Consider the following 22,015-nt stretch of genomic DNA (forward strand, 5'->3'; position numbering starts at 1 on the left):
TTTACAGCTTAATGTAGTAGCTTGGTAGCACCAACGATTTCAAAGCTGAAATGGTCGTTAACGTTGACGGTTTACTTACCTCGGAGTCAAATGTGGGGTTATAGTCGTTGTAACCCGAATAAAGGTCATCATCCTCTACGGCCAGGTGCACATTTTCCATCTTTGTTTCGCAAGGAAACACGGAGATGAACAGAACACGAGCAGTTACTTGTGAATAGTAACAGCATAAAACTATTTGTTGTCGTTGTAGGCTTCCCACAATTCAAAGCGGCATAGGTGGGGTAAAGTCTCTTTTCGAGCTTCTGATTGGATATGTATGCGTCAATCATCATCCTGTCTTGATCTGATTGGATATAGATTGAGTTTTTTACTCGTTGCTATGATACGTAAAGAAGCTACAACCTCTCTCTGTTTTATGTAGCCCACAGTCAGCTTTTTTGTTTGTACTAAACCTTAAAACTGTAATATAGTAAAATATATAGTCACTTATTTATGGGTGGTGTTTTACCAACAATTCTGAATCTATTTACGTTTCGACCTTAACGGACTAGGTTTGTCCATCTGGGCTACCGTACCGGTCAGACAGCGTGACTCTGGAGGGGCGGTGCCAGACTTTATACAGAAATACAGATACTTCAGTCTCTTTTGCACCACTATAATCAAACAATGAGCACTTCTGAACAGAAAACTATCACTGTGATCGGCAGGTGAGCAAAGAGATTACAAATAACAGCAATTACACATCTTTGTTTTTGTGTGGATGTATTTTCAGGTTGGGTGTCTGCAAACTTGCATCTACAGTTTAGTGTTTTCTCACACTATACATACTTTTAAATGCTTGCATATATCTCTTGCATGCAATTTTTCTGGTTTTATTTCGTCTTTTCTGTCTCGCTAGAGTTGTCTGACTTGTTATATCAATCACGATTACAGCAATAACACGATTTAACCCACTTCATTAATGACATTTGCAGTTATGCTGATTAAATGTCTCTATTCTTTGATCCCTTTCAGGGTAGGCTTACATTTTAACTATTTCCTGTACCCTGTTCAGAATTTCTGTGCAGTCAGCTGAACACGCTCGTTCTCTGAAGTGACCTCTATTGACCTGTAAAGTAAACACAAAGTCATCTTTACTTGAATTGTCAGCAACAATCTTTGGGTGCAGTAATAAGCTGGAATACATGGTACTTTATTACCTAGGTTCAGCAGTCATTCCTGATTTCTCTGTTGCCATCAAATGTAGAGACTCTGATGTTGCTGAAATTAAATTCAGCTTTCCAGAAGGATTTTCCAGATAGTTGCTCACTTACATCCTTTAGATAAAGTTACAGTTTGCAGAAAGGTTACAAAGCGTCAACATGAATTATACAAAGGTATTAGTCAGGAGAAGAGTATATTACAGTCATATTCAATAAATGAGAATATTATTTAAAAAGTTCATTTATTTCAGTGACCTAAATCAGTAAGTGAAACACACAGACTGATGTTCTCTGGCCTTTATTTCTGTTAATTATGATGATTTTCTGTTTACAGATAATGACAAAAAAGACATTTAACATTATTACATCAGACTAAAAAAACAACACATTTTTTATACATGTTTTAAAGAGAAATGTGGCCTTAACAAAAAGTATGTTTGACCTGCTTAAAAGTCATTTTCGAAAGGGACTTTTAATCTGACAAACGAGCCTCATCCTAACGCATATTCTAATTATACAGCTAATATGACTGTGTATTTACGCCATGGTAGAATGAAGGCAGTCAGCAATAATCAGAGAAAACATGGGACAACAGGGACTAGGGTTGCATATCTAAAATAAATATAAATTGTAATCCTATTGCTGAATATTGCTATGGTGTTATTGATTACAATTAATGTACATTTTCCTGACACTTGTCATTTTTTCCACTATAACAATTAAAAAATAAGTGAAATGGCCAGTTTTATCTTTGTCACACAGAGCATGTTTGGCTCGTACTTAAAATATGATATCATACCAAACATTGCATCCAAGCAGTCTTTTATGTTTGCAGTATTGCATGTATTGTAATGCAGATTTCAATTCGCTATATTGCACATGGACATGATAAAAACTGAAAATGTTTCTAAAACTGGTGAAAATACAAGATGCAAACTGGTTCGGAAGGCTGCTGCTAGCCTGTAAGGAGCACTGGAGGAGCTGTAAGAACTTCCAATTAGCACCAGTTGCGTTCTACATATGGCAACAATCTGCTGTATTCTTCGTATGTTTGGACTACAAAGTAGGTTTGCAAGACAGAATTTTATTTTTCCAAAAAGCATTCTGGCCTGGCTAAGGTCTTTTGCTGCAGCTATCACTATATTTTCAGCACTGTGCAGCCATATTGGATTTTCAGGTTAGGCATGGTGAGAAACGTTCATGTTTCCCTTTAAACAGTTTTAAAAGGACTGGTCTAGGACAGTCAGTAGGTGTGGTAATATGCAGTTAAGAGATGCTCAGTCCCTGAAAGAAACTGTCTTCGTTAGCAGTTAATAAGATGATATGGGAAGAAAGTAAACAAGCACAAAACAGAGCGATAGGAGAATGATTGGGCTTACTTTAAGTTCAAGCATTCAATCTGAATAATACATATTATGACTTAAAGCTCACTGTCACTATAATTTAACTTTGTTGAAACAGAGTTGAATAAGATGGATAATTCTCATTTTTTCACACTGCTTCTCTCTCTCTGGGTGTTTAGTGGTCTGATCGGCCGCTCCTGGGCCATGGTGTTCGCCAGTGGAGGTTATTGGGTAAAGATATACGACAACCAAGCAGGGCAAGCTGCAAGGGCTGTCATGGAGATTAGGTGACTTACTATGCACAAATGTACATTGTGTGTGTTGCATTGCATGTTTTATAATCTTAAATAATGCAATACTCTTTAAAATATTTGCACGTTTTTGTTTTCTGATGTATAATTTGGCAAAAAAAATGGCATCACTGCAAACCTACCAAGGCATAGCCATCCACCTGAATTGACAGGTTGAACTTGGAGAGCAATAATCAGTGAAGCAGTCAAGAGACCCATGGAGACTCTGGAGGAGTTGCAGGGATCCAGAACTCACGTGGGAGTCTGTAGACAGGACAACTATTTGGCGTAATTTTCAAAAATCCACGCAGACTGACAGCAATAGGAAAATCCTATTTTCTGTTTGCCATAATCCATATAGGGGCCACAGCAAACATGTAGAGATTGTTACTCAGATTTGATGAGATTAAAATATAACATCCAAACCCCTACCTGCGGCAGAAAACGTAAGATGCACATAACCCTAAACACACTATCCCCATGGTGAAACAGGGTGGTGGCAGAGCCATGCTGTGGTGATGCATTTCTTCAGACGTGATAAGAAAGCTGATGAGAATTGATGGCAAAATGGATGGAGCTAAATAGAATGCAACACTGGGAGAAAATAAGTTAAAAGCCTCTAAAGACATGAGACGAAGGCAGAAGTTCATGCTGTATCAGGACAACAACCCTGAACATACAGCCAGAGCTAGAATGGAATGGTTTGATCAAATCATCATCATTTGGCAGAAGGGCCTTGTCAAAGTCTAAACCCAAAATAGAATTTTCGCCTTGCAAGGTTCTTTAAATCTTTACTGAAGCGTGAAGCACTAAAAGGCGATACTACATTCCACATAATATAAGAGATTCATTGTCTTTATCCCAGAGGTCAATGAGCGAGAGGGCACCCTGGACGATCAATCAGAGGGCCATCATAGAGTCACGCAGTGCAGATTATCATACACCTATTTCTAAAGGTTTAGAGTGAATAATTCGCTGACATACACTGTGGTAGGAAACTTGGACACGCACAAGGGAATATGCAAACCCCCCTGGCCTAGTTAAACCCAGGGGTTTCGTGCTGCAAGGTAATTGTGCTAGCTAGCATGTCACAGATCAGCCCTAGGAATGGATGATGAGGCAATAAAGAAAAATAATGGATTATAAATGCTAGCAGTTACTATAACAGTCTAAATGTTATATATAAATTTGATACCCTTATAATAAGGGAGGGGAGCATTGAGGAATAACTTAAGTTTTATAAATTTTTCTATGAGAAAATTAACAGAAAAGTTGCCTTAACAGTTAGAGTCTCTGGGACTTGTCTGGTTGTGTTTGAGATTTTCAACAACCTTTTTTGCTCTCGTGGGTTCAGGAAGCAGCTGGAGGAGCTGGAAGAAGCCCACATGCTGAGGGGGGATCTCACCAGCACACAGCAGCTTGCTCTGCTCTCCAGCTATGAAGACTTGGCTCAAGCACTGGAGGGAGCCTTTTTTGTCCAGGTAACTCAGGGGGCCACTGGCAGCACAAATACATGAATCAGTTTGCCCAAACCAATAACGTTTGCATATGATATGTTCTCCTATTGTTTTTAACAGATTTCTCACATATAGAATGACACATAGAACAGGAAAAGCAGCACTGCTTTTAAACTGAAGGTGGTCAGACAAGGTTAATTCGACAGCAGGACACAATTATTCAAATAAACATGTTTTATTTTGCTGTAACTTTCCTTTAATCAACTACAACCAATCAGATTAAGAACTGAGAAGACTGAGCTCAGTACAAAACGTCCTTGCTCTTTAGCTGCCTTGATTATGCTGAAGAGGGCAGAATAGCATACTTTTTCCTGCTTTTTATGAAATCAACACAATATTCCTTAAAAAGGTTTACAAAGTTATTGTTTTGAAACGGATGAATCTGGGCCACATTTGTAAGAAATAATTTGTTTACACAAAAGTTTGATATATTTGTTTTATGGTCTCTATTAGTCCTAAAACCATGGATAACAAAGTGGCTAAAAATGTTTTTTTGCATCAATTAAAGGATCATTCAACTTGAAATGCGCTGGACAGCCAATGTCAATGCTTAAAATGGCAATATAAAAAAAGGAAGCTAATTTATGAATTACACACTGTAGGTAAAGCCAGAAAAAAAGAGGTCATCCAGATATGTTTGTAGCCTTTAAATGGCTGTCAGTAGAATAAAGCTGTTTGAGAAATCTAAATAATATGCCAAGTTCAACTGTGAGCTACATAGGTTTCTTAACTGTTACTGAGTCCTTGTTGTGAACAACAAATAATAGACAAGAGGACAAAAGATGGGGTTGCAGAGTCCCAGTGACAGACTGGAAGAAATGTAGGGAAACTGTCCCCTGCCTTTATTGTGTATGTAGCTTCTCAATTTGCTGATTAGTGGATATCACATTTCTATCATCTATTAAAAACAGAAAAGCTTTGAAACTTTTCATTTTCTGTTCCTCTGCGTTGCTGTTTAATAAGGCCAGGAGTGAGTTGTAGGTAATATAAAGTTCTTACGAAGCAAATCACATGAGCTAAAGTGCCAGAGGTATTGGGTCCATATGCAGAAAATTATGAAAGTGTGGAATTTGCTTTTTCCAATTGTCTGGTCAATATATGTGTCATTTTTTCACATTACAGTCACACACCTCAGTAGGTTTTATTGGAACTTATAGGATCCATACGTTGTTAGAAAGTGGATTTTTGGTTTTTAAAATAGTTTTTGCTAATAATCCAGAAAGTGTGACATGCCTGTTCAAAAGGCTACGTCACCCTTATCACTGTTGCTCTGACTGTAGGTTTAGGGGTGGTTTTCCTGTCAGAAGGTCAAAATCCACCCGTCTTGTTCAATTCAAAAAATGTGTATGTATATTGTATGTAAGCAAATTCCTTGGCACTTTAAAAGACCAGAGCTGTTTTTGTAATGCAGATTAAAACATGCCATCTGATGGCTTTATGAAAAAACAACTCAGGGATCCGATCCCACCAAAAGTAAGAAATGATCTTTTGTTCATGTTTAAAGTCAAGTTGGTGCTTTTTTTAGATACAGAGTACAAACCATTTACGCTTAGATCATTTTGAATTCAACTGTAAAATAAAGGAATTATACTTTCCTTCTCATGTATGCATCAAAACACATGCCCCCCAGCCTTCAGCTGATTTTCAACTAACCAAAAAAGAGGTCAGAGAGGATGTTGTTGCTTGATGCATGTATAGGTGGAAAATGGCAGGAGTTCTTTGTTTTTCAAGGTTTTAACGAATAAGAAAAAATATCTGACTTTTCAGTTTAAGCTGCTGATCCGAACTAGGCAAGGGAAAATTGTCCGATAGATTGATGCATTTCAAAGCAAAGAGTGACGAGGAGAAAATGCGTGTTGGTATGTGTTTGTTGTAGTTAGTTCAGATAAATTAAATGATGAAAAGTCAAGGCTTGAGTTAAAAGCATTGTTGATGTAAGCTTTAGCTTGTCAGAATGAGTGTCCCAATATTTGTACATCAGTCTTAAATAATTATTTCTTGATTTGTCAAGAATTTAGAGGAAAATATGTAGTACAACAATATCCTAACTTTAAGTGTAATGTAAAATAAAGTGCTTAATTATGGAGGTTAATTTGTCTCAATATTATTCAATCAAACAAAAAACTAATTTCAATAAAAAAACAAAAACAAATTTCAATAAAAAAAAAACCTAATCTCAATCAAAAAAATAAATTGTGGTCAAAACTTTTGGAATATTCAATCAAAAAAACCTAATCTCAATCAAAAAATATTAAGTTGTGATCAAAACTTTCAGAGTTGGAACGATTTTTTTTTTTTTTTTAATGAAATATTTTATTTTGGGGAGAAAAATAAATTGTTTGAAAAAACTTTTTTTGATTAAAATGACACATTTTTTCTCACGAAGAGAAAAAAGTTATTTGCAAAACATAAACTTTTATTTGCGTATGTCAAAAATCTTTGTTACGACTCGCTCTTTTGGTTTTGACGCTCTCTGCTTTTGGTTGAACTCAAAGAATTTTGAGTTCTGGAAACATGAACATCCTGGGCGGGGCCTAAAGACGAACGATGTAAGACATTTCCCTATTGGTTAGCGCTGACTAAAGCAGCAGACTCTGATCCCCCGCACCTCTGAACTTCTGCTCGAACTGCAGGGCTTGCAGCGTCGCTTCAGTGAGGAGACATCAACTGTACAGAAGAAAACTGCAATCAAGTGAGCCGACAGTCAGAAATACGCGGTCACGCCAGCCGACACCAGCTCTCTCTTAAAGATTAGCGTCGGGCATACAAGGTGCATTACGGTAATGGAGCAGAGAGGACCCAATCCTGGCAACGGTTGAGAAAATAAGAGGAAAACAGAAAAGTAGCCTACAGAACATTTATATTAATTACATTTTTACAACTTTCACATTCATGTTTTATGTAAAATAATAAATATTTAATATTTTACTGTACAGTTATGGAGAAATATCTTGTCAAAATACCTCAAAATGCTCAACCATTATATGCATTTGTCCCACTTTCAGGAATTTATTTCTCCAAAACCATGAGAGGTGACAACACAATCATTCAGATTTTATCAGAGGGTCATCTATATTATAACCAGAATTAGTATTTCATAATTTTACTGTAAAGGTTTGGAGAAATACACAACTACCCCAAGTGTAGTATAAAACAGAGTCCATGTCGGGCAGACGGCATCCCATAATCCTGTGTGTTGTCCTCACAACCCTTGATACTTCCTTCCTCTCCTGTGCAATTCCCTCACCACACTGTCATGCTGAGACACAGAGTGCTTTCCACCGTGGCCCTGTAGATATCTGTAAGCAGCTGAGGAGATGAAGAAGAGCTGTTGTTGTACCTTCTTCAACAGGCGAGGGGCATTTCCGGTCCAGGAAAGGTCAGAGGAGATCTGGATGCTCTTGCACTTTAAGCTGTCCAGACCACTTCCCAGGACCTCATCGACCTCACCAAAAAGAAGTGTTTGTGGTACTTTGTTGGGGTAGTTGTGTATTTCTCCAGAAACCTACAGTGAAATTATGAAATACTAATTCTGGTTATAATATAGATAACCCTCTAATATAATCTGAAGAGATTGTGTTGTCACCTCTCATGGTTTTGGAGAAATAAATTCCTGAAAGTGGGACAAATGCATATTATGGTTGAGCATTTTGAGGTATTTTGACAAGATATTTCTCCAAAACTGTACAGTAAAATAGTCAGTCAGTCATTTTCTACCGCTTATTCCATAGTGGGTTGCGGGGGAGCTGGTGCCTATCTCCAGCAGTCTATGGGCGAGAGGCGGGGTACACCCTGGACAGGTCGCCAGTCCATCGCAGGGCAACACACAAACAACCATGCACACACTCGTTCACACACCTAAGGTCAATTTTAGAGTGACCAATTAACCTAACAGGCATGTCTTTGGACTGTGGGAGGAAGCCGGAGTACCCGGTGAGAACCCACGCATGCACGGGGAGAACATGCAAACTCCATGCAGAAAGACCCCAGGCCAGGAATCGAACCCAGGACCTTCTTGCTGCAAGGCAACAGTGCTACCAACTGCGCCACCGTGCAGCCCCCAGTAAAATATAAAATATTTATTCTTTTACATAAAACATGAATGTGAAAGTTGTAAAAATGTAATTAATATAAATGTTCTGTAGGTTACTTTTCTGTTTTCCTCTTATTTTCTCAACCGTTGCCAGGATCGGGGTCCTCTCTGCTCCATTACCGTAATGCACCTTGTATGCGCGACACTAATCTTTAAGAGAGAGCTGGTGTCGGCTGACGTCACCGCGTATTTCTGACTGTCGGCTCACTTCACCGCAGTTTTCTTCTGTATACAGGTCCTTCTCAAAATATTAGCATATTGTGATAAAGTTCATTATTTTCCATAATGTAATGATGAAAATTTAACATTCATATATTTTAGATTCATTGCACACTAACTGAAATATTTCAGGTCTTTTATTGTCTTAATACGGATGATTTTGGCATACAGCTCATGAAAACCCAAAATTCCTATCTCACAAAATTAGCATATCATTAAAAGGGTCTCTAAACGAGCTATGAACCTAATCATCTGAATCAACGAGTTAACTCTAAACACCTGCAAAAGATTCCTGAGGCCTTTAAAACTCCCAGCCTGGTTCATCACTCAAAACCCCAATCATGGGTAAGACTGCCGACCTGACTGCTGTCCAGAAGGCCACTATTGACACCCTCAAGCAAGAGGGTAAGACACAGAAAGACATTTCTGAACGAATAGGCTGTTCCCAGAGTGCTGTATCAAGGCACCTCAGTGGGAAGTCTGTGGAAAGGAAAAAGTGTGTCAGAAAACGCTGCACAACGAGAAGAGGTGACCGGACCCTGAGGAAGATTGTGGAGAAGGGCCGATTCCAGACCTTGGGGGACCTGCGGAAGCAGTGGACTGAGTCTGGAGTAGAAACATCCAGAGCCACCGTGCACAGGCGTGTGCAGGAAATGGGCTACAGGTGCCGCATTCCCCAGGTCAAGCCACTTTTGAACCAGAAACAGCGGCAGAGAAGCAGCACTGGACTGTTGCTCAGTGGTCCAAAGTACTTTTTTCGGATGAAAGCAAATTCTGCGTGTCATTCGGAAATCAAGGTGCCAGAGTCTGGAGGAAGACTGGGGAGAAGGAAATGCCAAAATGCCAGAAGTCCAGTGTCAAGTACCCACAGTCAGTGATGGTCTGGGGTGCCGTGTCAGCTGCTGGTGTTGGTCCACTGTGTTTTATCAAGGGCAGGGTCAATGCAGCTAGCTATCAGGAGATTTTGGAGCACTTCATGCTTCCATCTGCTGAAAAGCTTTATGGAGATGAAGATTTCATTTTTCAGCACGACCTGGCACCTGCTCACAGTGCCAAAACCACTGGTAAATGGTTTACTGACCATGGTATCACTGTGCTCAATTGGCTTGCCAACTCTCCTGACCTGAACCCCATAGAGAATCTGTGGGATATTGTGAAGAGAACGTTGAGAGACTCAAGACCCAACACTCTGGATGAGCTAAAGGCCGCTATCGAAGCATCCTGGGCCTCCATAAGACCTCAGCAGTGCCACAGGCTGATTGCCTCCATGCCACGCAGCATTGAAGCAGTCATTTCTGCAAAAGGATTCCCGACCAAGTATTGAGTGCATAACTGTACATGATTATTTGAAGGTTGACGTTTTTTGTATTAAAAATACTTTTCTTTTATTGGTCGGATGAAATATGCTAATTTTGTGAGATAGGAATTTTGGGTTTTCATGAGCTGTATGCCACAATCATCCGTATTAAGACAATAAAAGACATGAAATATTTCAGTTAGTGTGCAATGAATCTAAAATATATGAATGTTAAATTTTCATCATTACATTATGGAAAATAATTAACTTTATCACAATATGCTAATATTTTGAGAAGGACCTGTAGTTGATGTCTCCTCACTGAAGCGACGTTGCAAGCCCTGCAGTTCGAGCAGAAGTTCAGAGGTGCGGGGGATCAGAGTCTGCCGCTTTAGTCAGCGCTAACCAATAGGGAAACGTCTTACATCGTTCGTCTTTAGGCCCCGCCCAGGATGTTCATGTTTCCAGAACTCAAAATTCTTTGAGTTCAACCAAAAACAGAGAGCGTCAAAACCAAAAAAGCGAGACTCGTAACCAAAGATTTTTGACATGCGCAAATAAAAGTTTATGTTTTGCAAATAACTTTTTTCTCTTCGTGAGAAAAAATGAGTCATTTTAATCAAAAAAAGTATTATCAAACAAATTTTTTTTCTCCCCAAAATAAAATATTCCATTTAAAAAAAATAATTGTTACAACTCTGAAAGTTTTGATCACAACTTAATATTTTTTGATTGAGATTAGTTTTTTTTTATTGAATATTCCAAAAGTTTTGACCACAATTTATTTTTTTGATTGAGATTAGTTTTTTGTTTGATTGAATAATATTGAGACAAATTTACCTCCATACCTAATCACATTGTTAAATTGTGCAGGTTTTAAACTGTGGCAAGAAATATGAACCTCCTCAACTTTGGAGCCTTTTTATTCAACTAGATTGACATTTGTTCAACAGACAGGAGGTTTTTAAGGCACACTCTGACTCTTTGATGACGAAAAACAAGTTCCTAATCTCCTTTTTGCTACTCTAAGAACTCAAACTACAATCAACAATAAAACCTGTTTTAAATGCAGCACCAGTCACCTGAAATAGGATAGAAAGTTGATATTTTAAACAAAGGACTGAAGGAGGCCCACAAGACAATGCTGCTGTTCTTCCCAGCAGATATGATCAAGGAAGGGAAAGACGGAAATGTGGCAAAAATCAGTGCTTGCTTTACTGAAGCAGACTTCCAAGTAATAACAATGTAGACAAGGAAGTACGACACAAAACAATTTTTTTCTGTCTTACCCACCACATATTTTCCAATGACATGAAGCTGGGTTTCGCTCGGCTGTTGATCACATTTTATAGTGAAAAAAGGGAAGCATAAGAGGTTTTCTTATTCAAACTACATCAACAGTTATTACGACTGATGTTAATCCTCAGTGGTCAGCTATAATCCATTATTCCAGATTAGGTGTGGACGTATGGATTTATATACTCCAAGTGTCTCATTAATGTTGTATTACCATTATGTGTTCAGATCAGGGCTTCCAGAGATTAGGTCCCAGATTCAGCTGATCTGCAAACAAATAATTCCTTTAAAAATCTGAGGCAATTAAAAGACGTTTGGAAACAATGAAAGGAGAATAGGGCTCTACGTGTAATTATCCTTTCCTTTATTTTTGAGAAAACATTTTCTCATTTTTTCCAAAAGCTAATTCTATAGATCTTCAAGTGTACTAAATTACAAATTCCCTCTATAACAATTTACACATCGGTTTTTATTGTAATAATTTATAGTTGCATGTCATTGTGATGCTCAGATAAAATATAAACACGGATTCTGAGAGAACCGGAACACCAGAGTTTTATTATAATAGTTTTAATAAACTATATGATATTTAATGCACCTGTTTCAATATGCCCATCAATGTCAAAATGTTATTTTCTTGTGATTAGTCCATATGTATGGTAGTGTGCTTTGCTTGTAAATCTAGTATTCAGTTGCCTCAAACACATGCTTATTGGGGCTCCTGCTAAAGTAGTATAAAGAGCCTTACAAAAACGTGTTTATTGCAGTAGCATATCCACTCTGAGAAAATCATTTGGTGGTGGGACCCAATACGTCTGGCAATATTGTGAATTTTCCACATCAGTTCCTCAACTGAATAAATATACTCAAATTAAATGGTGGATTTTAGCGTGAGTTTATCACTTTATTGTTACACAACAGATTTTTGTGTGTACAGTAGTGCTCAAAAACTATAAAGACGTGTTAAAATGCTATGCTTTGACTTAGAAAAAAAAAAAAACATTTTCCACAGAGGTGACATTTATCCTGTAAAGCTGAAAAAGGAAAAACAAACAAATCTATTTGAAGCAAATAACATTTAAACTAATACTTTGTTAATTGAATTTTAGCATTCAGTCTTCTTTGGTAGTGGTCTACTAGAGAGTATTTGCCGACTTTATCTGACAGACGTTCTTCCGATCGGTTGTTTATAAAGATATCTACTGTCCCAATCCCACTTCAGGAGAACCGTCACAGATTCTCTGGTAAATGTAGTTCTGGACCTTGGCTCGTAATTTTTCTCTTATGAAGTCATTTCTTTTTTCTTTTGAATGTATGGTTTGGACACACTATGAAGTTGAAAAATGCAACCCCTTTTCACCTTCAGCTTTCTAGCAGACACATGAAGGTTTTGGGCTAGGACTGACTGGTATTTGGAGCTGTTTATAATTCTGTTCACCCTAGTAACCCCAAAGTATGATGTGTCCACCATGATGTTTTACGTGGGCGTTGTGTTCTTCTGGGGTGTCGTGTGGTTTTATACCAAACAGATTGTGGCCCAAAACTTTAAGGCTTAGTTTCATCAGAGCATGTGCCCAGTCATATGGAGAATCCTGGAGATTGTTGTCACATGTAGACTGCAGACAGTACTTGTTGTAAATTCCTGTAGCGTCTTCGGTGTTGCTTGGCAGAATCCACAACCAGTTTCTGTCTCGTCTTTTCAAGTGTTTTGGGGAAAGATTGAGTTTTAGTCTTTCTTGTCCCACATTTTCTCCAATTATTGATGACTGTCCTAATTGCGCCATGGTATATAAATGGCCATAGAACTTTTTGGATTCTTCCCCTGACTGATACCTTTGTACAAAAAGACAAGGACATATATTTGTTTAATGTGCTGCAGTAAATGATTCCTCTAGTGATGATTCTGTGTGTGTTCATGTGTTCCAGGAGTGCGTATTCGAGCAGCTTGAAGTCAAGCAGAGGGTCTTTCAGGAAATTGAATGTTTTGTGGGTAAAGAAGTGATCCTGAGCAGCTCCACCTCCTGCCTGGTACCAAGCAGCGTATTTGCTAAAGTACAGGAAAGAAGCCGCTGCCTCGTGTCCCATCCGGTAGGTGTGAAATAGATTAACTGTAGTTCATAAAAGGATAAAGATTGATGAGTTTTGGAAGTTGCCGTATCAATCCACATAATGTCTTTTTAACATAGCAGTTGTGCACCATTCAACAATAAAAATGATGACATTTCTGGACCATAGAAAGAATTCTGACAAAAGGATTATATTGTGTCATGTCATGGCCTGTCATTTATTAACGGGATTATCAGTTTCCTTGTATGTCTCTTCTTCCCTCCAGGTAAATCCACCCTACTACGTCAAACTGGTCGAGCTGGTCCCGCACCCAGAGACCGTGACAGCTGTTATGGAAGCCACCCATTATCTGATGATCAAGGTGCAGATTAAACTTTCAATGGGTTGTTTAAGTCAGAACATGTAGGAGTGACGAAATGACTTGCCAATGCAATGGGTTATCACATGAAGTTTCTGTGGCAACCAAGCTCTGCAGGTTGGATTGTTGGTTTTGGGCCATTTTCAATATGAAAGCCCTGTTATATGAAAGTTCCGTTTTAAGTTGCTTCACCCAAACCAACACGTCACTTCGAATAAGTACTTTTCCAAGCAAGACTTTCAAGCTGAATTTAATAACCTTAAATCACTGAAAACCACAAGCTTCTTCAAAGTACAACTGGAAGACTCTTCCCAGAATAGGGAGCAGTGTTCAGCATCCAAAATGAGTGACTTGAGCTTTACTGTGAATCTAAATTCTCATTTGTTTTCTTGAACTCCCCTTGACTAGTTCTAGGCAATCTGTCTTTTACAGGTTTGTAGCAGCTTATACTTTTTATTTGTAGTATGTATGATTTAAAAAAAAATCTTTTTATGGGTTTTGCTACTTGTCTTTTAAGAATATATAAGATGTTTTACACCAATTAGTATAGTCTATACCATTTTACCATCTGTCATTTACTGAATAGATTCCTTAAAATCCAATAATGACATTTAAAATGGAATCCCCTGAGTTTGCGTCCTGTGTATTTCACTATATCCCAGCAGATGTGGGGCCTTTATTGGCTAGGTAAATGCCTCATACTCTTTTAGGGGTTACGGGTACTGCTTTGCATAAACATCTATGGATTTTGGGAAGGCCAGTAATTTTCATGCCAGGATGAAGCTTCTTCAAACAGAATATTGTGCTGGAACAAAATAAATAGTTTGACTGTCTTTATGTTATTTATGCTAGTATTGTGGCTGATTTGGAGATAGTAAAACATACAGGGGTTGGACAATGAAACTGAAACACCTGGTTTTAGACCACAATAATTTATTAGTATGGTGTAGGGACTCCTTTTGCGGCCAATACAGCGTCAATTCGTCTTGGGGATGACATATACAAGTCCTGCACAGTGGTCAGAGGGATTTTAAGCCATTCTTCTTGCAGGATAGTGGCCAGGTCACTACGTGATACTGGTGGAGGAAAACGTTTCCTGACTCGCTCCTCCAAAACACCCCAAAGTGGCTCAATAATATTTAGATCTGGTGACTGTGCAGGCCATGGGAGATGTTCAACTTCACTTTCATGTTCATCAAACCAATCTTTCACCAGTCTCACTGTGTGTATTGGTGCATTGTAATCCTGATACACGGCACCGCCTTCAGGATACAATGTTTGAACCATTGGATGCACACGGTCCTCAAGAATGGTTCGGCCCATCTAGCACAGGTATTGGGCCAAGGGAATGCCACAATATGGCAGCCCAAACCATCACTAATCCACCCCCATGCTTCACTCTGGGCATGCAACAGTCTGAGTGGTACGCTTCTTTGGGGCTTCTCCACACCATAACTCTCCCGGATGTGGGGAAAACAGTAAAGGTGGACTCATCAGAGAACAATACATGTTTCACATTGTCCACAGCCCAAGATTTGCACTCCTTGCACCATTGAAACCAATGTTTGGCATTGGCACGAGTGACTAAAGGTTTGGCTATAGCAGCCTGGCCGTGTATATTGACCCTGTGGAGCTCCCGACGGACAGTTCTGGTGGAAACAGGAGAGTTGAGGTGCACATTTAATTCTGCTGTGATTTGGGCAGCCGTGGTTTTATGTTTTTTGGATACAATCCGGGTTAGCACCCGAACATCCCTTTCAGACAGGTTCCTCTTGCGTCCACAGTTAATCCTGTTGGATGTGGTTCGTCCTTCTTGGTGGTATGCTGACATTACCCTGGATACCGTGGCTCTTGATACATCACAAAGACTTGCTGTCTTGGTCACAGATGCGCCAGCAAGACGTGCACCAACAATTTGTCCTCTTTTGAACTCTGGTATGTCACTCATAATGTTGTGTGCATTTCAATATTTTGACCAAAACTGTGCTCTTACCCTGCTAATTGAACCTTCACACTCTGCTCTTACTGGTGCAATGTGCAATCAATGAAGACTGGCTACCAGGCTGGTCCAATTTAGCCATGAAACCTCCCACACTAAAATGACAGGTGTTTCAGTTTCATTGTCCAACCCCTGTATATTCTGTATAGGCGATTTGCTTCTACCACTAAAACTGTTTGACTATGCTAATGCTGTAAAATTATTTGGATTATTAAAATAGAAAATGCCTGATAATCATTGCCAGGCCAAAAATAAAAGAAACTCAATAATTTAATCATCCCAAGAAGTTTAAACTTATTACATTTAAGATTTTGGTCCTTTCATTTATACCAGTGGCTCCCCTGCCTGACTTCTAGTTTGTTTTGGTTCAGGTCGGCCAGGCGCCAGTCCTTCTGAAAAAGGAGATAGATGGCTTTGCCCTCAACAGAGTTCAAGCTGCCATTATCGCTGAGTCATGGAGGCTGGTCCAGGTAAGTGTCAGGGGGAGGTTTTGTTATTATTGTTTTTTAACCGAAGCCAAGTTTCATTACTTTTTTTTTTACACTCGCCAACAGTTAATAAGGTCTTATCCTGTAAACATTTAATGTTTTTGTCTTTTTGTCCATAGTATTAGTATTGTGTCTTTCTATGTTGTGAAATGTATTTTTATTGTATAATGAGGAGTATCTTGTTACTAATCCCACAGTTTTATTTGTTTAAGAGAAAAATAAAGTCCTCATGATTTTCACTTAATTTGACAATGGAAAGCAGATAGAGGAAATAAATAATAATAACCAAATACATAGAAATACTCGTCGTCGTACTCGTCGTCTTCCGCTTATCCGGGACCGGGTTGTGGGGGCAGCAGACTCAGCAGAGATGCCCAGACGTCCCTCTCCCCAGACACCTCCTCCAGCTCCTCCGGGTGGAGCCCAAGGCGTTCCCAGGCCAGCCGAGAGACATAGTCCCTCCAGCGTGTCCTGGGCCGTCCCCTGGGCATCCTCCCGGTGGGACGTGCCTGGAACACCTCCCGAGGAAGGCGTCCAGGAGGCATCCGGTATAGATGCCCGAGCCACCTCAACTGGCTCCTCTCGATGTGGAGGAGGAGCGGCTCTACTCCGAGCCCCTCCTGGATGGCCGAGCTCCTCACCCTATCTCTAAGGGAGTGCCTGGCCACCCTATGGAGGAAGCTCATTTCAGCGGCTTGTATCCGGGATCTTGTTCTTTCAGCCATGACCCAAAGTTCATGGCCATAGGTGATGGTAGGAACGTAGACCGACCAGTAAATTGAGAGCTTTGCTTTTCGGCTCAGCTCTCTCTTCACCACAACGGACCGGCACAGCATCCCCATTACTGTGGCAGCCGCACCGATCCGTCTGTCGATCTCCCGCTCCATTCTTCCCTCACTCGTGAACAAGACCCCGAGATACTTAAACTCCTCCACTTGAGGCAGGAACTCCCCTCCAACCTGAAGAGGACAAGCCACCCTTTTCCGGTCGAGTACCATGGCCTCAGACTTGGAGGAGCTGATCCTCATCCCAGCCGCTTCACACTCGGCTGCGAACCGCCACAGCGCATGCTGTAGGTCTTGGCTAGAGGGGGCCAGCAGGACCACGTCATCTGCAAAAAGAAGAGACGAAATCCACTGGTCCCCATACGAGACCCCCTCCGGCCCTTGGCTGTGTCTAGAAATCCTGTCCATAAAAGTTATGAACAGGACCGGTGACAAAGGGCAGCCCTGCCGGAGTCCAACATGCACCGGGAACAGGTCCGACTTAGTGCTGGCAATGTGGACCAAACTCCTGCTCCGCTTGTACAGGGACCGGATGGCCCCTAATAAAGGGCCCCCGATTCCATACTCCTGGAGCACCCCCCACAGGGCATCACGAGGACACAGTTGAACCGGTTGGGCAAACTCCCATGAACCCTCGAGCACCCTGTAGAGGGTATAGAGCTGGTCCAGTGTTCCACGGCCGGGACGAAAACCACACTGCTCCTCCTGAAGCCGAGGTTCGACTATCGGCCGGACTCTCCTCTCCAATACCCTGGCGTAGGCCTTACCAGGGAGGAGTGTGATCCCCCTGTAGTTGGAACACACCCTCCGGTCACCCTTCTTATGAAGGGGGACCACCACCCCAGTCTGCCAGTCCAGAGGCACTGTCCCCGACCGCCACGCAATGTTGAAGAGGCGTGCCAACCATGACAGCCCAACAACATCCAGAGATTTGAGGTACTCAGGGCGGATCTCATCCACCCCCGAAGCCTTGCCACAGCGGAGCTTTTTAACCACCTCGGTGACTTCAGCCTGGGTGATGAAAGAGTCCAACCCTGAGTCCCCAGCCTGTTTCCACCATGGAATACGTAATGGCAGGATTGAGGAGATCCTCGAAGTACTCCTTCCACTGCCCGATAATGTCCTCAGTCGAGGTCAGCAGCCTCCCACCCCCACTATACTGTTGGCGAAGCACTGCTTCCCCCTCCTGAGGCGCCAGACGGTTTGCCAGAATCGCTTCGAGGCCAACCGGTAGTCCTTCTCCATGGCCTCACCGAACTCCTCCCAGGCCTGGTTTTTTGCCTCTGCCACAGCCCGGGCCGCAGCACGCTTGGCCTCACGGTACCTGTCAGCCACCTCAGGAGTCCCACAAGCCAACCACAGCCGATAGGACTCCTTCTTCAGCTTGACAGCATCCCTTACTGCCGGTGTCCACCACCGGGTTCTGGGATTGCCGCCGCAACAGGCACCGCAGACCTTACGGCCGCAGCTACGGGCAGCAGCATCGACAATAGATGCGGAGAACATGGTCCACTCGGACTCTATGTCTCCAACATCCCCCGGGATCTGGTCAAAGCTCTTCCAGAGGTGGGAGTTGAATACATCCCTGGCCGAGGGCTCCGCCAGGCGTTCCCAGCAGACCCTCACTATGCGTTTGGGCCTGCCAAGTCTGTCCGGCTTTCTCCTCCTCCAGCGGATCCAACTCACCACCAGGTGGAGATCAGTGGACAGCTCAGCCCCTCTCTCCACCCGAGTGTCCAAAACATGCGGCCGAAGGTCTGATGATACGACAACAAAGTCGATCATCGACCTCCTGCCTAGGGTGTCCTGGTGCCAAGTGCACTGATGAACACCCTTATGTTTGAACATGGTGCTCATTATGGACAATCCGTGACTAGCACAGAAGTCCAAAAGTCCAATAACAAAACACCACTCGGATTCAGATCGGGGAGGCCATTCCTGCCCATCACGCCTCTCCAGGTGTCACTGTTGTTTCCCACGTGGGCGTTGAAGTCCCCCAGCAGAATAATGGAGTCCCCGGGAGGCCGAAACGACAGTCAGAGATCTGTCCCCAACCTGATGGCGCAGGGATACGACCCTCTCATCCACTGGGGTAAACCCCAACACGAGACAGCTGAGCTGGGGGGCAACAAGCAAACCCACACCAGCCCGCCGCCTCTCCCCGTGGGCCACTCCAAAGTAGAACAGAGTCCAACCCCTCTCAAGGAGATGGGTCCCAGAGCCCACGCACAAGCTCAGGCTCCTTCCCCCCCAGCGAGGTGACATTCCACGTCCCTGGGCCGCTGAGGTCTCCACCTTCGTCTGCCACCCAATCCTCTTTGCACCGGTCCTTCACGGTTCCCCCTGCCGGTGGTGGGCCCACTGGGGGATGGCCTCGCGTCGTTCGGGCTTGGCCCGGCCGGGTCCCGCGAGGAGCAACCCGGCCACCAGGCGCTCTCCGGCAAGTCCCTGGCTCCAGGGTGGGACCCCGGCTCCGCCGTACCGGGTGACGTCACGTGCCTCAATATTTTCGTCTTCATGAGGGATTCTTGAACAGCTCTTTGTCTGACCCATCACCTAGAGCCTGTTTGCCATGGGAGACCCTACCAGGGGCATTTAGGCCCCAGACAACATAGCCTCTAGGATCATTTGAGCACTCAAACCCCTCCACCACGTTAAGGTGGCAGTTCAAGGAGGGCATAGAAATAAATTAAAGAAATACAAGTTAAATATGAATTAAATATTTAATGAAATGTTAAGCATGTATAACAAAATTTCACTAATTAAAAGAATATTGTTCTTCTTCAGCATTAATTAGGGTCTAAATCCAACAACAGGTTATTTGCCTACACTGTTAAAAAGACACAAAACAAAAAACTGAGACAACGCGTCTTATGAATTGGTGCTATGTAAAACTAACTTAAATTAATTATTAATTTTGGTACTGCAAGAGAACTAGGGTTTGGATCTGGTACAGCCATTTAATGAAATATAAAACACAAAGACATCTGAAAACTGGTAAGACAATGAACAGCGAGGGCAAATGCGTATTCCAATGAGGTGAGGGGTAATAGAAAGTTTTATGCTTGGGTTTGATGCAGTTTAGCACTTAATGCTGTGAAATGACAGAAAACCAATCAGTTGTTGTCAAATAATGTCATTCAGTGAGCTCTGGCCAAGCAGCATGTTTCTGCACTCTCCGGAGGAAGTGGAGTTGCATTGTTCTTCCTGCAGTTTCAAGACATCCAAGAATAACTCTGCTTTTGTCTGCTGCATATTTATCAAGATATTCTAAAGTTTGTTTTAGGTTGAAGATTGAGGTCAGGTAACTGAGCTTACGATAAAATAAATGACAGAACCCATCGTTCCCTTTCTTCTTCAGAATAGAGATTCTGATGCTGCAAAATGGCATGATAGATTGAAATGTTATGTAGGTGTGAGATTATTTTGCTTCCTGTTAGCCATCTACATTGTATTCAGACCATTAATACAAAACCCGCAGTTGAAATTGTTTTGAGTTGCCAGTTAAGCTAGTATTTGCCACTCACGACGCTTCGGAAGAGTTTGCCTGCAGAGAAAGGTACCCAGGGTCTTTCCTAGTTGGTAGGCTCAATTATTCAACTTATAGACTTACAAACATACTTTGTTACATTACAACCACACATTTCCAAGTATTTTATTGGGATTATTTAATGCCAGAACAAAAGATAAAGTATTGCATAATTGTCAAGTGGAAGAAAAAGATACATGACAACTAAACTTCTGAAAAATGTGGCATGCATTTGTTTTTAGCATGAGCTCTTAGACCTTAATAATGCACAAGAGCCAACAGTCAATGCTGCTGCTTTGGATTCCAAACTATGTTGTTGTTACCTTTTGAATCTTTTGAGCTTGAGTTGTTTTGCAATGTTTTTTAGGAACCGACTGAATTTTAGTTTCTATGAATCAGTGCTGGGAAAGCTTAATCTTGCCACAGCTGTGGGGTTTTAAGAAGTCACAGAATGAATGAGTGGTTTTGTTGTCCGATGAGCTAACCCCTCCCTCCTACTTCCCCATGTCTAAAGGGATTTCTCAATCCAGCCCTCCATCCAACGGGTCCGGACTTGCCTAAACCTGAAAGATCTTACTAAGCAGGTTTACTGAAAGTTCTGTTTAAGCTGGTGTCGGGAAATGACTCGCCTATACAGGTCCTTCTCAAAATATTAGCATATTGTGATAAAGTTCATTATTTTCCATAATGTCATGATGAAAATTTTACATTCATATATTTTAGATTCATTGCACACTAACTGAAATATTTCAGGTCTTTTATACGTCTTAATACGGATGATTTTGGCATACAGCTCATGAAAACCCAAAATTCCTATCTCACAAAATTAGCATATCATTAAAAGGGTCTCTAAACGAGCTATGAACCTAATCATCTGAATCAACGAATTAACTCTAAACACCTGCAAAAGATTCCTGAGGCCTTTAAAACTCCCAGCCTGGTTCATCACTCAAAACCCCAATCATAGGTAAGACTGCCGACCTGACTGCTGTCCAGAAGGCCACTATTGACACCCTCAAGCAAGAGGGTAAGACACAGAAAAAAATTTCTGAACGAATAGGCTGTTCCCAGAGTGCTGTATCAAGGCACCTCAGTGGGAAGTCTGTGGGAAGGAAAAAGTGTGGCAGAAAATGCTGCACAACGAGAAGAGGTGACCGGACCCTGAGGAAGATTGTGGAGAAGGGCCGATTCCAGACCTTGGGGGACCTGCGAAAGCAGTGGACTGAGTCTGGAGTAGAAACATCCAGAGCCACCGTGCACAGGCGTGTGCAGGAAATGGGCTACAGGTGCCGCATTCCCCAGGTCAAGCCACTTTTGAACCAAAAACAGCGGCAGAAGCGCCTGACCTGGGCTACAGAGAAGCAGCACTGGACTGTTGCTCAGTGGTCCAAAGTACTTTTTTCGGATGAAAGCAAATTCTGCATGTCATTCGGAAATCAAGGTGCCAGAGTCTGGAGGAAGACTGGGGAGAAGGAAATGCCAAAATGCCAGAAGTCCAGTGTCAAGTACCCACAGTCAGTGATGGTCTGGGG

The 22,015-nt window shown here is 41.8% G+C and overlaps 2 protein-coding genes across 10 annotated transcripts in view; one reads left to right on the forward strand and one right to left on the reverse strand.

Moving 5' to 3' along the window:
* ift88 (intraflagellar transport 88 homolog) overlaps positions 1 to 288 on the reverse strand; it is a 31,387-nt gene extending 31,099 nt beyond the window's left edge. For 4 of the 9 annotated variants that reach the window (XM_047370042.1, XM_047370040.1, XM_047370041.1 and 1 more), the window contains exon 1: positions 80 to 287. In XM_047370042.1, the coding sequence (XP_047225998.1) occupies positions 80 to 160 (81 nt within the window). In that variant the 5' untranslated portion in view covers positions 161 to 287. Of the gene's footprint in view, positions 1 to 79 lie in introns of all 9 variants that reach the window. The other 5 variants (XM_047370043.1, XM_047370045.1, XM_047370044.1 and 2 more) reach the window with 3 other exon arrangements.
* Positions 289 to 407: 119 nt separating this feature from the next.
* Positions 408 to 22,015, forward strand: part of cryl1 (crystallin, lambda 1) — a 45,692-nt gene continuing 24,084 nt past the window's right edge. The window contains exons 1-6 of the mRNA XM_047370077.1: positions 408 to 707; positions 2,725 to 2,832; positions 4,190 to 4,316; positions 13,184 to 13,345; positions 13,590 to 13,685; positions 16,053 to 16,151. Coding sequence (XP_047226033.1) covers positions 667 to 707; positions 2,725 to 2,832; positions 4,190 to 4,316; positions 13,184 to 13,345; positions 13,590 to 13,685; positions 16,053 to 16,151 — 633 coding nt within the window. The 5' untranslated portion in view covers positions 408 to 666. The remainder of the gene's footprint in view (positions 708 to 2,724; positions 2,833 to 4,189; positions 4,317 to 13,183; positions 13,346 to 13,589; positions 13,686 to 16,052; positions 16,152 to 22,015) is intronic.

This window comes from Girardinichthys multiradiatus, chromosome 7, assembly GCF_021462225.1.
Source record: "Girardinichthys multiradiatus isolate DD_20200921_A chromosome 7, DD_fGirMul_XY1, whole genome shotgun sequence".
NCBI classification, from domain to species: domain Eukaryota; kingdom Metazoa; phylum Chordata; class Actinopteri; order Cyprinodontiformes; family Goodeidae; genus Girardinichthys; species Girardinichthys multiradiatus.